Source organism: Tachyglossus aculeatus, chromosome 1 (genome assembly GCF_015852505.1).
Source record: "Tachyglossus aculeatus isolate mTacAcu1 chromosome 1, mTacAcu1.pri, whole genome shotgun sequence".
In the NCBI taxonomy this organism is placed as follows: domain Eukaryota; kingdom Metazoa; phylum Chordata; class Mammalia; order Monotremata; family Tachyglossidae; genus Tachyglossus; species Tachyglossus aculeatus.
In genome coordinates, this window is record NC_052066.1 from 77,384,152 (window position 1) to 77,401,229 (window position 17,078).

The window sequence follows — 17,078 nt, forward strand, 5'->3', positions numbered from 1 at the left end:
ATGACTTGACCCCTGTCTACGTGTTTTGTTTTGTTGCCTGTCTCCCCTCTCCCCCTTCTAGACTGTGAACCTGTTGTTGGGTAAGGACCATCTCTTTATGTTGCCAACTTGTACTTCCCAAGCGCTTAGTACAATGCTCTGCACATAGTAAGCGCTCAATAAATACGATTGAATGAATAAATGAAAGAAAGAGGATTTTTACCATCGTTTTTAGAGTTTTAGGTACCAGCCTACACAATTCACTCTTCTAATGCCAACCTTCTCAGTGTAGCTCAATCTTGTCTATCTCACTGTCGACCCACTGCCTCTGTCCCGGAACACCTTCCCTGTTCATATCTGACAGATGATTATTCTCCCCATCTTCAAAGTCTTACTGAAGGCACATCTTCTCCAAGAGGCCTTCCCTGACTAAGCGCTCCTTTCCTCTTCTCCCACTCCCTTCTGTGTCACCTTCTACTTCTCCCTTTATTCATCCCCTCTGCCCCCGAACTCACAGAACTTATGTAAAACCTGTAATTTTATTTGTTTATATTAATGACTGCCTCTCCCACTAGACCGTAAGCTCATTGTAGTCAGAAAATGTGTCTGTTATATTGTGCTTAATACAGTGCTCTGCACACAGCAAGCCTTCAATAAATACGAATGACTGACAAACTAATTGTCTTAAAGTTCTCAAATTCTTAGAAAGGCATAGTTAAAAGGGTACCATGTACATGCTATGCAAATGTAAATATATATGTATATGCATATATTGCTCTCTGTCTCTCTTCATGGTATTTGTTAGGTGCATGCTATGTGTCGGGCCCTGTGCTAAGCATTGGGGTAGATACAAGCCAGTCAGGTTGGACTCAGTCCCTGCCCCAGAAGGGTTCAAAATCATAATCCCTATTTTACTCATGAGGTAACTGAGGCACAGAGAATTGAAGTGACTAGCCCAAGGTCAAACAGCAGACAAGTGGCAGAGCTGGGATTAGAACCTAGTTCCTCTGATTCCCAGGCCCGTGCTCTATCCATTAGGACACACTGCTTCTCTCTCTCTCTCTCTCTCATACTGTGTATATTTGTACATATAAATTATACATATGCACATATGTGCATATAATATACTGTGAGCCCACTGTTGGGTAGGGACCGTCTCTATATGTTGCCAACTTGTACTTCCCAAGAGCTTAGTACAGTGCTCTGCACACAGTAAGCGCTCAATAAATACGATTGAATGAATGAATGTAGCCTGGGTAGGTGGGCATTGGAGGGCATTATCGTAAGGAGAAGCAGCATGGCTCTGAGTCAGAAGGTCATGGATTCAAATCCCAGCTCTACCAACTGTCAGCAGTGTGACTTTGGGCAAGTCACTTAACTTCTCTGTGCCTCAGTTCCCTTGTCTGTAAAACGACTATTAAAGCTGTGAGCCCCCCGTGGGACAACGTGATCACCTTGTAACCTTCCCAGTGCTTAGAACAGTGCTTTGCACATAGTAAGTGCTTAACAAATACCATTATTATTATTATTATTATTATTATTATTATTATTCTAGACTGTGAGCCCATTGTTGGGTAGGGACCATCTCTATATGTTGCCGATTTGCACTTCCCAAGGGCTTAGTACAGTGCTCAGCACACAGTAAGCACACAATAAATACGATTGAATGAATGGGAACGTCTGTGGTGTTCATTTTCCCTGGCATGCAGGCCTGAATATTTGGAGCCCGCTGTTGGGTAGGGACTGTCTCTGTGTTGCCAACTTGTACTTCCCAAGTGCTTAGTACAGTGCTCTGCACACAGTAAGCACTCAATAAATACGATTGAATGAATTAATTAATTAATGAATTAATGATACCTCCCCGCTCTCAAGGAGATTGCAACCTAATGCAGGGGTACCGACACAAAATCATTTACGGATCAATCAATAAGCACTTACTGTGTGCAGAGCACTGTACTAAATGCTTAGGAGAGTACAATATAACAGAATTGGTAGAAAATTCCCTCCCATAATGAGTTTACAGTCTAGAAGATAGAAGGAAAGGAAGAAAAAATGGATAGGTAGATAAGTGCTTAAATAGTCGAATACATAAGTCAAGATATATGTTTCCATGTGCTATGGGTAGGTGTGACTGTGTAAGTGCTTAGTGATTGGTTGGTGGATTTTTTTTAATGATATTTGACAAGAATTTGCTATGTGCCAGGCACCGTACTAAGTGCTGGAGTAGATACAAGCTAATCAGCCTGGACTCAGTCTATGTCCCATATGGGGCTCACAGTCTTAATCCCCAATTTACGGATGAGGTAATTGAGGCATAGAGAAGTTAAGTGAGTTGTCCAAGGTCACAGAGCAGACAGGTGGCAGAGCAGGGATTAGGACCCATATATATATATATATATATATAATGGCATTTATTAAGCGCTTACCATGTGCAGAGCACTGTTCTAAGCGACATCCAGAACCTTCATCTACTTCCGAAAGGCAAAGCATAGCCTTTCGAAGATCCCCATCTACCCAGCAGAGGGAAGTGCTGTGCCCACTGTCACCCCGGAGTAAAGGGATTAAAAACATCCTTTGAAATGCTTAAAAGAATGTTAATCGAAAACTGCAGTCTGGAGAAGTGGGACATGAATCAAAGCTGCGTTTTTGGCCTTAAGTTGCTGTGTCTCTTCAGTTCTTCCCGTGAGAATCCAATCACCCCCGAGAGAGAGAGAGACAGGGGTAAGGAAGATAGATACCTTCCAAATATAGTTAGAAAAGTCCATCCTTCAGATTCCTTCAGTCCCTCTGGAAAGATTTACAAACTGATTGTTAATGTAAGTGTCTGTGATGCTTTCAGACACAATGCATGACAACTGGATCCCAGCACTTGCCGGGGGGGGGCCCTGGCAACAGCTCTCCTAACGGAGCAGGGTTGGAAGTGATTATGAATGTACGCCATCCTCCTTCTCTTCTCTCAGGGAGTCTACAGGGAGGGAGGCTGAGGAGAGAATGTGACCATCACCGTGGATTGAGGACCCGGGTTGGGGGAACGCTTATTTTGTTTGAGAAAGAGAAGAACGTAGGCATGGAGTTGGGTGGGAGTAAAGACTGGATTATATCCAGTGGCTACCAATCAATCTGTGCATCAGGCAGAAACTCCTCACCCTGGGCTTCAAGGCTGTCCATCCCCTCGCCCCCTCCTACCTCACCTCCCTTCTCTCCTTCTCCAGCCCAGCCCGCACCCTCCGCTCCTCCGCCGCTAATCTCCTCACCGTACCTCGTTCTCGCCTGTCCCGCCATCGACCCCCGGCCCACGTCATCCCCCGGGCCTGGAATGCCCTCCCTCTGCCCATCCGCCAAGCTAGCTCTCTTCCTCCCTTCGAGGCCCTGCTGAGAGCTCACCTCCTCCAGGAGGCCTTCCCAGACTGAGCCCCTTCCTTCCTCTCCCCCTCGTCCCCCTCTCCATCCCCCCATCTTACCTCCTTCCCTTCCCCACAGCACCTGTATATATGTATATGTTTGTACATATTTATTACTCTATTTATTTATTTATTTTACTTGTACATATCTATTTATTTTATTCTGTTAGTATGTTTGGTTTTGTTCTCTGTCTCCCCCTTTTAGACTGTGAGCCCACTGTTGGGTAGGGACTGTCTCTATATGTTGCCAATTTGTACTTCCCAAGAGCTTAGTACAGTGCTCTGCACATAGTAAGCGCTCAATAAATACAATTGATAATGATGATGATGATATCAAGGTCGACCAGCGGAGGGCTTGGTGGACCCTGAAGCAAACCTAAGCAAGCTTGCTTTGAAAAGTAGATGGCAAATTCTGGTACAAGTCGCGCTAGCTAAAACTCGAAAATGATGACTTTGTCTCTCTCCCTCTCTCTCTTTCTCTCTCTCACATACACACCCCCACCCCTCCCTGAAGTGTCCAAATGGGCCCAAGGGCATGAAAAATGTGCGGAACTACCATTTTGGAGTATTCCTTCTACCTATAATTGTGGGAAGGGACATGGCCTAACATGAGCCTGGGAGCCAGAGGGACCTGGTTTCTAATCCTGACTTCATGAAGTAGTAGATAGAACACGGGCTTGAGAGTCAGAAGGTCATGGGTTCTAATCCTGGTTCTGCCACTTGTCTGCTGTGTGACCTTGGTCTAGTCACTTTACTTCTCTGTGCCTCGGTTACCTCATCTGTAAAATGGAGATTGAAACTGGGAACCCATGAGATTGAGACTGTGTTCAACGTGATTTGCTTGTATCCACCCCAGTACTTAGTACAGTGCCTGGCATATAGAAATCGCTTAACAAATATCGTAATTATTATTAGTAGTAGTACTTGACAGCTGTGTGACCCTGGGCAAATCACTTAAATTATCTTTGCCTTGATTTCCTCAACTGTAAAATGGGGATTCAATATCAGTTCTCCCTCGTACTTAGACTGTGAGCCCCATGCGGGAGAGAGGTTTATCCAACCTGATTAATTGGTATCTACCCCAGGGCTTAGAGCAGTGCTTGACATATAGTAAGCACTTAACGAATGCCATAACAATGATAATAATAATAATAAGAAGAAGAAGAATCACTCCCCACTCTCAAGGAGATTGCAACCTAATGCAGGGGGACTGACACAAAATCATTTGCGGATCAATCATTATGCACTTACTGTGTGTAGAGCACTGTACTAAATGCTTAGGAGAGTACAATATAACAGAATTGGTAGAAAATTCCCTCCCATAATGAGTTTACAGTCTAGAAGATAGAAGGAAAGGAAGAAAAAATGGATAGGTAGATAAGTGCTTAAATAGTCGAATACGTAAGTCAAGATATATGTTTCCGTGTGCTATGGGTAGGTGTGACTGTGTAAGTGCTTAGTGATTGGTTGGTGGATTTTTTTTATGACATTTGACAAGAGCTTGCTATGTGCCAGGCACCGTACTAAGTGCTGGAGTAGATACAAGCTAATCAGCCTGGACTCAGTCTATGTCCCATATGGGGCTCACAGTCTTAATCCCCAATTTACGGATGAGGCAACTGAGGCACAGAGAAGTTAAGTGAGTTGTCCAAGGTCACAGAGCAGACAGGCGGCAGAGCCGGGATTAGAACCCAGATACTTTTGATTCCCAGGCCTGTGCTCTATCCACTAGACCATGCTGTTTTCTTAAGTGGATTGAGTGGGTAGATCGTGCAGAAGTGCTAAGGAAGTACTTGGGGGAATATGACCCAGGTTAGGGAAGGTTTTCAGGAGGAGATGTGTCTTTAAAAGGGCTTTCAAAATGGGGAGAGCTGTAATAATAATAATGATGGCATTTATTAAGCGCTTACTATGTGCAAAGCACTGTTCTATGCGCTGGGGAGGTTACAAGGTGATCAGGTTGTCCCATGGGGGGCTCACAGTCTTAATTCTCATTTTACAGATGAGGGAACTGAGACACAGAGAAGTTAAGTGACTTGCCCAAAGTCACACAGCTGACAATTGGTGGAGCTGAAATTTGAACCCATGACCTCTGACTCCAAAGACCGTGCTGTTTCCACTGAGCCACACTTCTTCTCTAGACTGTAGACTGGTAGCTTCAATTACTGTAGATTGAATGGGGGAGGGAGATCCTCAAAAATCTCCAGTGGTTGCCTGTCAACCTACGCATCAAGCAAAAACTCCTCACTCTGGGCTTCAAGGCTGTCCAGCACCTCACCCCCTCCTACCTCACCTCCCTTCTCTCCTTTTACAGCCCACCCCGCACCCTCCGCTCCTCTGCTGCTAACCTCCTCATTGTACCACGTTCTCGCCTGTCCCTCTGTCGACCCCGGCCCATGTCCTTCCCCTGGCCTGGAATGCCCTCCCTCCGCACATCTACCAAGCTAGCTCTCTTCCTCCCTTCAAAGTCCTACTGAGAGCTCACCTCCTCCAGGAGGCTTTCCCAGACTGAGCCCCCCTTTTTCCTCTCCTCCTCCCCATCCCCCTGCCCTACCTCCATCCCCTCCCCACAGCACCTGTATATATATTTGTACAGATTTATTACTCCATTTTACTTGTACGTATTTACTATTTATTTTGCTAATGATGTGCATATAGCTTTAATTCTATTTGTTCTGACTATTTAGACACCTGTCTACATGTTTTGCTTTGTTGTCTGTCTCCCCCTTCTAGACTGTGAGCCCATTGTTGGGTAGTGACCGTCTCTATATGTTGCCGACTGGTACTTCGGACCGTCTTTATATGTTGCCGCCTTGTACTTCCCAAGTGCTTTGTACAGTGCTCTGCACACAGTAAGAGCTCAATAAATATGATTGAATGAATGAATGAATTTGTTAAGCACTTACTATGTGCAAAGCACTGTTCTAAGCACTGGAGAGGTTACAAGGTGATCATGTTGTCCCACGGGGGGGGCTCACAGTCTTCATCCCCATTTTACAGATGAGGTAACTGAGGCACAGAGAAGTTAAGTGACTTGCCCAAAGTCACACAGCTGACAATTGGCAGAGTTGGGATTTGAACCCAAGACCTCTGACTCCAAAGCCCATGCTCTTTCCACTGAGCCACACTGATGGAATACCTTAATATCAATGTCCAGGAGTTTGTCCTTGATGAGGAGCAGAATGGGCATCCCTCAAAGATTTTTGAGGAGTGAGGAGTCCCATAAGTGGAAGTGCCTTTGAATTGAGTTCAGAGATGCCAGGCTAGTTCCTAAAGCCCTTCCCCTGTGTTGTTCACGATGAGGCTGACTTTCCCATCTCTGTTGACGGCACTACCATCCTTCCCGTCTCACAAGCCTGCAACCTTGGTGTCATCCTCGACTCCGCTCTCTCATTCACCCCTCACATCCAAGCCGTCACCAAAACCTGCCGGTCTCAGCTCCGCAACATTGCCAAGATCCGCCCTTTCCTCTCCATCCAAACTGCTACCCTGCTCATTCAAGCTCTCATCCTATCCCGTCTGGACTACTGCACCAGCCTTCTCTCTGATCTCCCATCCTCGTGTCTCTCTCCACTTCAATCCATACTTCATGCTGCTGCCCGGATTATCTTTGTCCAGAAACGCTCTGGGCATATTACTCCCCTCCTCAAAAATCTCCAGTGGCTACCGATCAATCTGTGCATCAGGCAGAAACTCCTCACCCTGGGCTTCAAGGCTGTCCATCACCTCGCCCCCTCCTACCTCACCTCCCTTCTCTCCTTCTACTGCCCAGCCCGCAACCTCCGCTCCTCCACCGCTAATCTCCTCACCGTACCTCGCTCTCGCCTGTCCCGCCGTCGACCCCCGGCCCACGTCATCCCCCGGGCCTGGAATGCCCTCCCTCTGCCCATCCGCCAAGCTAGCTCTCTTCCTCCCTTCAAGGCCCTGCTGAGAGCTCACCTCCTCCAGGAGGCCTTCCCAGACTGAGCCCCTTCCTTCCTCTCCCCCTCGTCCCCCTCTCCATCCCCCCATCTTACCTCCTTCCCTTCCCCACAGCACCTGTATATATGTATATATGGTTGTACATATTTATTACTCTATTTATTTATTTATTTATTTATCTTACTTGTACATTTCTATCCTATTTATTTTAGTTTGTTGGTATGTTTGGTTCTGTTCTCTGTCTCCCCCTTTTAGACTGTGAGCCCACTTGGGTAGGGACTGTCTCTATGTGTTGCCAATTTGTACTTCCCAAGCGCTTAGTACAGTGCTCTGCACATAGTAAGCGCTCAATAAATACAATTGATTGATTGATTGATTGAGGCACAACGTATTTGGCATTTTATCAATTCTATGCCACAAGCCAGTGGCCGTGGGATTTGACTGAAGGAAATTATAAGGGAGAGGGACTTACTCGTACAAAGCTGGCAGGAAACCAGCCCTCGCTGTCCAGGATCCTTCCCCACCACCACTCTTTGTTGGTTGCATCCATTACTTCGATGACATCTCCGGCTTTGAATCCCAGTTCTTGGTCATCCATGGTGACATGATCCCACAGGGCCTCTGCATACACCACACTGCCATCACTGATCAGCTGTGAAAAGAGCCAACAAAGCAAGGCCGGTTAGCGATGGGGAACTGAAACACCGAGGTGGAAGAGGGAATGAACTTCACCGACGTCGTCCTCGTCTACTTCATAATGCTCGATCATCCTCCCATGTGCTCGCATGAAGGAGAGATCTGAACACCATCATGTCCTCCAGTGAGGGACGCTGAACTACACGGCTCCCCATCAATTAACATGGAATAGCTCTATCAATAATAATAATAATGACATTTATTAAGCACTTAATATGTGCAAAGCACTGTTCTAAGCGCTGGGAAGGTTACAAGGTGATCAGGTTGTCCCACGGGGGGCTCACAGTCTTAATCCCCATTTTACAGACGAGGTAACTGAGGCACAGAGAAGTGAAGTGACTTGCCCAAAGTCACACAGCTGACAATTGGCGGAGCCGGGACTTGAACCCATGACCTCTGACTCCAAAGTCCATGCTCTTTCCACTGAACCACGCTGCTTCTCAAGAAGGAGTTAACAGTGCCATTGCAGTCTACTAGACTGTAAGCTCCTCGAAGGCAGGGAAAAGGTCATGGGCTCTAATCTTATATTCTAGAGGTAGAGACAGACATTAAAATAAATTACAGGTGCATAACTATTTATAGTAATGATGATAATAATAATGATTGAGGCATTTGGCTCTGCCACGTGTCTTCTGTGTAACCTTGTGCAAGTCACTTCACTTCTCCGGGCCTCAGTTACCCTATCTGTAAAATGGGAATTGAGACTGCAAGCCCTACATGGGACAGGGACTCTGCCCGACCCGAATTGCTTGTATCCATCCCAGCACTTAGTACAGTGCCTGGCACATAGTAAACACTTCACAAATACCCACAGTTATTATTGTTTACGATCACCTTTGTACTGCACTCTCCCAAGCACTTAGTACAGTTCCCGGCCTGCTGTAAGAGCCCAAAGTCACACAGCAGGCAAGTGGTGGAGACAGGATTAGAACCCATGACCTTCTAACTCCCAGGCCCATGCTCTATCCACTATGCCATGCTGCTTCTCAAACACAGTTATTATTTTTATCATTATTATTATTATTACTAGTAATAATAATAAAGTGCTAGAGTCGGCTGATGGGATGGCACGACTTGGGATACTAGGCATTCATTAATCAGAGAAGGGAGGGAGAGGAGGGAGTTCCAAGCTGGAAAAATAATGTGGGCAACCGGATGGAGGTGAGAAACTCAAGTGTTAGGAGCAGTTAAGATGCTAGCTTGGGAGGAATGAAGAGAGTGGGTTAGTGAAGAAAGTAGACACATAAAGTGGGGGTGAGTTAGTGGAGGCCCTTGAAGCCAACTGTGAAGAATTTTTGCTCGGTGCAGAGGGAAGTGAGGAAACAGGGGAAGGTTTTGAGGTGAGGAGAAAGTATATATCTAAAATGGGGATTAAGACTATTAGCCCCACATGGGACAACCTGGTTACCTTTTATCTACCCCAGCGCTTAGAAAAGTGCTTGGCACATAGTAAGTGCTAAACAAATATCATTATTATTGCTATTATTATTCTCTTGAAAAACAGCAGGAATCAAGAGAAATATGAGGAGGGGTAAATACACTGGTGAGGAAGTGATGGAAAACCTTTGGGAAGTGACTGCCTGATCAATCAATCAATTGTATTTATTGAGCACTTACTGTGTGCAGAGCACTGTACTAAGCGCTTGGGAAGTACAAGTTGGCAACATATAGAGACAGTCCCTACCCAACAGTGGGCTCACAGTCTAAAAGCCTGATGGTTCCTATTTTGCAAACCATGTATTTTGCAAGATTGCTAAGGGGTTGAACTCTTCAAGTTATCCTGCCTAGTCCTGCATGGGTCAGATGCAATGCTGAAGAGAATATCTGGGCTGATAAAAATGTCAAATTCTGCCCACATCTATGTAGACCAAACCAAAGTTAGCTGAGGCTGCAAAGTAATGATGGGACAAAGTTACTTCAAGATGCATCCTGCTGGTCTCTCTTCAAGCCCTGCAAGGGACACCCATCCTCAGCACATCTACCTGGCTGACACTGTCTTCTGTCCCCCTATCCTGCTGCTGTCTTGTGGGCAGCCCTCATATCCACCTGCAGAATAATAATAATAATGATATTTGTAAAGTCTTACTATGTGCCAAGCACTGTTCTAAGCAATGGGGTAGATACAAGGTTATCAAGTTGGACACAGTCCCTGTCTCTCACGGGGCTGACAGTCTAGGTAGGAGGGAGTAGGATTTAACCCCATTTTACAGATGAGGAAACTGAATCACAGAGAAGTTAAATGATTTGCCCAAAGTGATGTTTCAGACAAGTGGCAGAGCTGGGATTAGAACCCAGGTCCTCTGACTCTCAGGTCTGTTTCTCTCCTAGGCCACACTGTTTGTCCACTAAGCTCATCGTGGGCAGGGAAAGTGCCTGTTTATTGTTATATTGTACTCTCCCAAGCACACAGTACAGTGCTCTGCACACAGAAAGTGCTCAATAAATACGATTGAATGAATGAAGGAATATCCAAGCAGTGGCAGAGTGGAGGCAGAAGTTCCTGGCTCCCAGTTTCTTCTCACTATTAGTCAAGCAACTCTCAGGGTATTCTTGGGTACTTCTACACCCTGACTTTTCTCTCTCTTTAATCCTGCATTTCCTCTTGTCATTAGGCCATCTATATATGAATGTCCCTCTGGCACCTCCAGCTCAGTATGTCCCAAAATGACCTTTTCTTCCCTCCCAAATCATCTCCTCCACCTAACTCTCCCACCACCACTACCCTCCCTATATCTCAAGCCTATAGCCTTGGCATCATCCTCAACTCATCCAACCTTCCTAATAATAATAATAACACTGATATTTGTTAAGTGCTTACTATGTGCCAAGCACTGTTCTAAGTGCTGGGACATTCATTCATTTAATCGTATTTATTGAGCGCTTACTGTGTGCAGAGCACTGTACTAAGTGCTTGGGAAGTACAAGTTGGCAACATATGAGATGGTCAATCAATCAATCAATTGTATTCATTGAGCACTTACTGTGTGCAGATCACTGCACTAAGCGCTTGGGAAGTACAAAATGGCAACACATAGAGACAGTCCCTACCCAACAGTGGGCTCACAGTCTAAAAGGGGGAGACCGAGAATAAAACCAAACATACTAACAAAATAAAATAAATAGAATAGATATGTACAAGTAAAATAAATAGAGTGATAAATATGTACAGACATATATACATATATACAGATACAAGGTAATCAGGTTGTCCCACATAGGGCTCCCAGTCTTCATCCCCATTTTCCAGATGAGGTCACTGAGGCACAGAAAAGTTAAGTGACTTGCCGAACGTCACACATCTGACAAGTGGCAGAGCCGGGATTAGAACCCATGACCTCTGACTCCCAAACCCATGCCCTTTCCAGGAGGTCTCTCTGCTTCTCTATTCAACATTCATTCAACATTCGCATTCAATCTGTCACCAAATCCTGTCAGTCTTCCTCCAGAACATTTCTAGACTCTTCCTCTCCATCTAAATGGCCACCACACTGATTCAGGTCCTTCTCACATTCATGTTTAACTAGTGCATCAGCTTCTTTGCTGATCTTCCAACTTCTCCCTGCTCTAGCCCACAATTCATGTGGAGTCCATATCATTTTTAAAAAATGTCAATCTGCATATATCTCCTTGCTCCTCAAAAACTGCCTTTGCCTGCGCTTTCCTCTCCTCATCAAGCAGAAATTCCTGACTCTCAGTTTTAAGGCACTCAGTCAACTTTCTCCCGCCTACTTATCTTTCCTCTCTTTTTAATGGCATTTGTGAAGCACTTTTCAAAATATGGCATTTGTTAAGTGTTTACTATGTTCCAGGCACTGTACTAAGTGCTGGGATAGATTCAGGCTAATCAGGTTGGACACACATCCCACATGGGGTTCACAGTCTTAATCTCCATTTTACAGGTGAGGTAACTGAGGCACAGAGAAGTGGAGTGATCTTTCCAAGGTCACATAGCAGACAAGTGGCAGAGATGGCATTAGCTGGAATTAGAACCCAGGTCCTTCTCCCACTACACACCAGCTCACACTCTTTGTTCCTTTCAAGTAACCTACTCACTTTGCCTGATTCTTCTCTTTCCCACCACTGACCTCTTGCTTTTGGAGAAGCAGCGTGGCTCAGTGGAAAGAGCCCAGGCTTTGGAGTCAGAGGTCATGGGTTCAAATCCTGGCTCCGCCAATTGTCAGCTTTGGGCAAGTCACTTAACTTCTCTGTGCCTCAGTTCCCTCATTTGTAAAATGGGGATGGAGACTGTGAGCCCCATGTGGGACAACCTGATCACCTTGCATCCCCCCATCACTTAGAACAGTGCTTTGCACATAGTAAGTGCTTAACAAATACCATCACTAGCATTATTATTATTATTTTACCCTTCCTCTTGCCTGGAACTCCTTCCCATGTCATATCCAGCAGACCACTGCTCTCCCCATCTTCAAAACCCTCCTGAATCACATCTCCTCCAGGATTAGTAATCGCTAATCTTCTCACAGTATGCCCTTGAAATGTCACATCAGCATTTGCATATCCCCAAAGCACTTAAGTCAATCAATCAACCAATCAATCATATTTATTGAGCCTTTACCGTATGCAGAGCACTGTACTATGTGCTTGGGGGAACAGAAGTGGTGGACATGTTTGCTGCCCACAATGAGGGGATTGTGACTCTTTAGGTACATATCTTTTATACTCTAAAATAATAGTGAGTGTGGTATTTTTAAGGATATACTATGTCCTCTAGACTGTAAACTCATTGTGGGCAGGTAACACTGTTATATCGTACTCTCCCAAGTGCTTAGTATAGTGTTCTGCACATAGTAAGCACTCAATAAATATATATTTCACTGATTGATTGCCACACGCTATACAAAAGTACTGGATTAGGTACAGTAAGGTCAGATTAAAAACATTCCCTGTCCCACACTGGGCTCATATTCTAAGGGGGAGGGAGGCCGGGTATCCAATCCCCATTTTACAGATGAGGAAACAGGTCCAGAGAAGTCAAGCGACTTGTCTAAGGTCACACAGCAGGTAAAATGATGGAGTTGGGTTTAGAAGCCAGATCCCTTGACTCCCAAGCCCATGCTCTATCAACAGATCATGCTGATTCTCTATCTATTACATCTGCCTATCTGTAATTACTTTTAGTGTCTGTCTCCCCTGCTAGCTTGGAAACTTCTTGAGGGCAGGGATTATGTCTAATAATTCTATTTTCTTTTCTCTTCCAAGCACTATAAACAATGCTCTCCACACTGTAGAAATTTAGTAATAATAATAATAATAATAATAATAATAATGGTATTTGTTAAGTGTTTACTATGTGCAAAACACTGTTCAAAACGCTGGGGGGGATACAAGGTTATCAGTTTGTCCCATGTGGGGCTCACAGGGTTAATCCCCCTTTTACAGATGAGGGAACTGAGGCACAGAGAAGTGAAATAACTTGCCCAAGGTCACCCAGTCGACAAGCGGCAGAGCCAGGATTAGAACCCATGACCTCTGACTCCCAAGTTCGGGCTCTTTCCACTGAGCCACGCTGCTTCTGTATTAACTGATTAATTTATTGATCAAGTATCAATCTCACGGAAATAAAAAAAAACTGTCCTCTATATACCACTTCAAGCTAAGGTTTTTGACACAAGCGCAGATCATATCCTATTTTGACTACTGCATCAATCTCCTTGCTGACCTCCCTGGCCTCCAGTCTCTCCCCACTTCAGTCCAACCTCACTCTGTTTTCCAGATTATTTTTCTAAGAATCCATTCAGTCCATGTCTCTCCACTCCTCAAGAGCCTCTGACAGTTGCCTATCCACCTCTGCAAAATATGGAAACTCCTTACCATTGGCTTAAGACGAGTGACTTAATCAGCTCTCCCCAAACTACCTCACCTCCCTGATTACTTACTACTTACTCTAAAACCCAATCCACACACTTCACTCCTCAAACACCAAACAACCCACTATATCTCAATCTCATCTACCTCCCCACTGACCTCTTGCCCACCACTTCCCTGTGGCCTGGAACTCCTTCCTTCTTCATGTCCGATAAACCACCACATTTCCCTACTAAAATCATATCGCCTCTAGGAAGTCTTCCCTGACTAATCTCTCACCTCCACATCTCATCCTCCCTCCCTTCTGTGCTGCCTATGCATTTGGATCTGTACCTTCTAAGCACTTTGATACCCACCCCACACCTACAAGACTTATGCACATATCAATCAATGAGTGGTACTTATTGAGCACTTATGGGGTGCAGAGCACTATACTAAGCACTTAGGAGAGTACAATACAATGGAGTTGGTATATGTTCCCCATCCACAATGAGTTTGCAGTCTAGGAGAGGAGATAGACATTTACAAAAATAAATAAATTACAGATATGCATATAAGTGCAGTACACTCGAGGGAGGGGTGAATATTGAATGCTCAAAGGGTACAGCTCCAAGTGAATATATGATGCAGAACGGAGAAGGAATTGGGGAAAAGAGGGCTTAATTGGGGAAGGTCTCTTGAAGGAGATGTGATCTTAATACAGCTTTGAAGGTGGGGAGAGTGGTGGTCTGGGGTATATGTAAGGGGAGGGAGTCCAAAGCCAGAGGGAGGATGTTGGAAAGGGTTCAGTGACGAGATAGATGAAATCGAGACATAGTGAGCAATCTGACACTAGAGAAGTGATGTGTGTGGGCTGGGCTGTAGTATATCCATATGCTCTGCTGTTTATATTTCAATCCTTATATTCTGCTTTTCTTATGGTATTTGTTAAGCTCCCACTACGTACCATGCACTATACTAAGTGCTGGGGTAGATACCAGGTACTCGGGTTGAACACAATCCCTGTCCCAATTGAGAAGCAGCATGGCATAGTGGATAGAGCATGGACCTCAGAGTCAGAAAGTCATGGGTTCTAACCCCGGCTTCGCCACTTGTCTGCTGTGGGACCTTAGGCAAGTCACTTTACTTCTCTGTACCTCAGTTACCTCATCTGGAAAATGGGGCTTGAGACTGTGAGCCCCACATGGGATAGGGACTGTGTCCAACCCTATTTGCCTGTATCCACCCCAGCGCTTAGTACAGTGCCTGGCACACAGTAAGCACTTAACAATTCACCGGTCTACATGTTTTGTTTTGTTGTCTGTCTCCCCCTTCTAGACTGTGAGCCCGTTGTTGGGTAGAGACCGTCTCTACATGTTGCCGACTTGTACTCCCCAAGCACTTAGTACAGTGCTCTGCGCACAGTAAGTGCTAAATCAATGCGATTGAATGAATGAATGAATGAAATACCACAACTATTATTATTATTATTGAAGATCACAGTCTAAGTAGGGGGGGCATAGGCTTTAATCCCTAACTTCTAGACTGTGAGCCCACTGTTGGGTAGGGACTGTCTCTATATGTTGCCAACTTTTACTTCCCAAGCACTCAGTACAGTGCTCTGCACACAGTAAGCGCTCAATAAATATGAGTGATTGATTTTACAAATGAGGAAACTGAGGCACACAGAAATTAACTATCTTGCCTCCGGTTAATAGCAGGCAAGTGCTAAAGCTGGGATTAGAACCCAGGTCCTCTGATTTCCAGGCCTGTGCTCTTTCTACTAAGCTATGCCATTTCTCTAGCTGCTGCTTATAATGCTATTTACTGTTATTCACTGTTTTTATGTATTTATCTTTACACTTTGCTTCCCCTATCTCTAATGTCTTTTCATGCTTGTTTCCCACCCTAGATTGTAAATTCCTTGAGGGCAGGGATCATGTCACCCAACTCTACTGTACTCCACAAGTGCTTAGTACAGTGCTCTACATACAGTAAGGGCTCAATAAATTCTCTTGATTGAATTCATTCTGGATAATGTGCATTTGTGAAATTGGGGTTATTACCAACTTGCTCACCCTATCAGGGTCATTAATTAATTAATTAATTCATTCATTCAACTGTATTTATTAAGCGCTTACTGTGTGCAGAGTACTGTACTAAGTGCTTAGAAAGTACAATTTAGCAACATACAGAGACGGTCCCTACTCAACAATGGGCTCACAGTCTAGAAGGGGGAGACAGACAACAAAACAAAACATGTGGACAGGTGTCAAGTCATCAGAATAAACAGAAATAAAGCTAGGTGCACATCATTAAGAAAATAAATAGAATAGTAAATATGTACAAGTAAAATAAATAATTGATAGTAAGCACAAGTCATTACTGGAGTCTTTAAATTCTGCCAGCATCAGGTGTCCTAGGAGCGGGTGTTCAGTGATACTGGTGGTACATGGATCCAAAGATGCTGATTACAATCGCCATGGTACAATCCCTTTAAATGATGTGTTGGTGCTTTTTACGGTTGCACTGTGCAGCTTTGATGGATTGTGATGGATCTTTCTATTAAAATTTTTTTCTAAAAAGCCTACTTACTCTGGGCAGAAATGTCATTCACCCACCAGTCCCTGATCCAACATCAAACCTACAACATCATTCTTCCACGTACTGACTGCCACACCACCAGAAATGGCAGCTTTTCAATGAGATTTTACAAATGTTGAGCTTGATTCTAGTAGAGTCCCCCCAAAATACTTTTAGTCCCAAATCACAGTAAAATTGGAATTGTTCTTGCGGCTCAAGAGGTTCTAACTTCACGTCCTGTCCTTTTGTTATCTTATTGTGAAAATGGTGAAAAGGCTTTTAAAGTGTCTGACTGTGCCAATACTTGACTCATCCATCAGTGGAGAAGCAAGGATCACTCAAAGACAGTGGAGCTCCAGCACACATAAATCCAGAAATAACTAGAGAGTTCTCTTCACCCCTAATAATAATAATATAATAACGGTACTTGTTATGCACTTACTATGTGCCAAGCGCTGTTCTAAACACTGGGATAGATTCATTCATTCAATCGTATTTATTGAGCACTTACTGTGTGCAGAGCACTGTACTAAGCACTTGGGAAGTACAATCAATCAATCAATCATATTTATCGAGCGCTTACTGTGTGCAGAGCACTGTACTAAGCACTTGGGAAGTACAAGTTGGCAACATATAGAGACGGTCCCTACCCAACAGCAGGCTCACAGTCTAGAAAGGGGAGAGAGGCAACAA

At 44.6% G+C, this 17,078-nt stretch overlaps 1 protein-coding gene across 1 annotated transcript in view; it reads right to left on the reverse strand.

Annotated features, from left to right (window-relative positions):
• Nucleotides 1-17,078, reverse strand: part of ARHGEF4 (Rho guanine nucleotide exchange factor 4) — a 473,125-nt gene that overhangs the window by 23,698 nt on the left and 432,349 nt on the right. Inside the window, 1 exon segment of the mRNA XM_038770130.1 lies at nt 7,774-7,953. Coding sequence (XP_038626058.1) covers nt 7,774-7,953 — 180 coding nt within the window.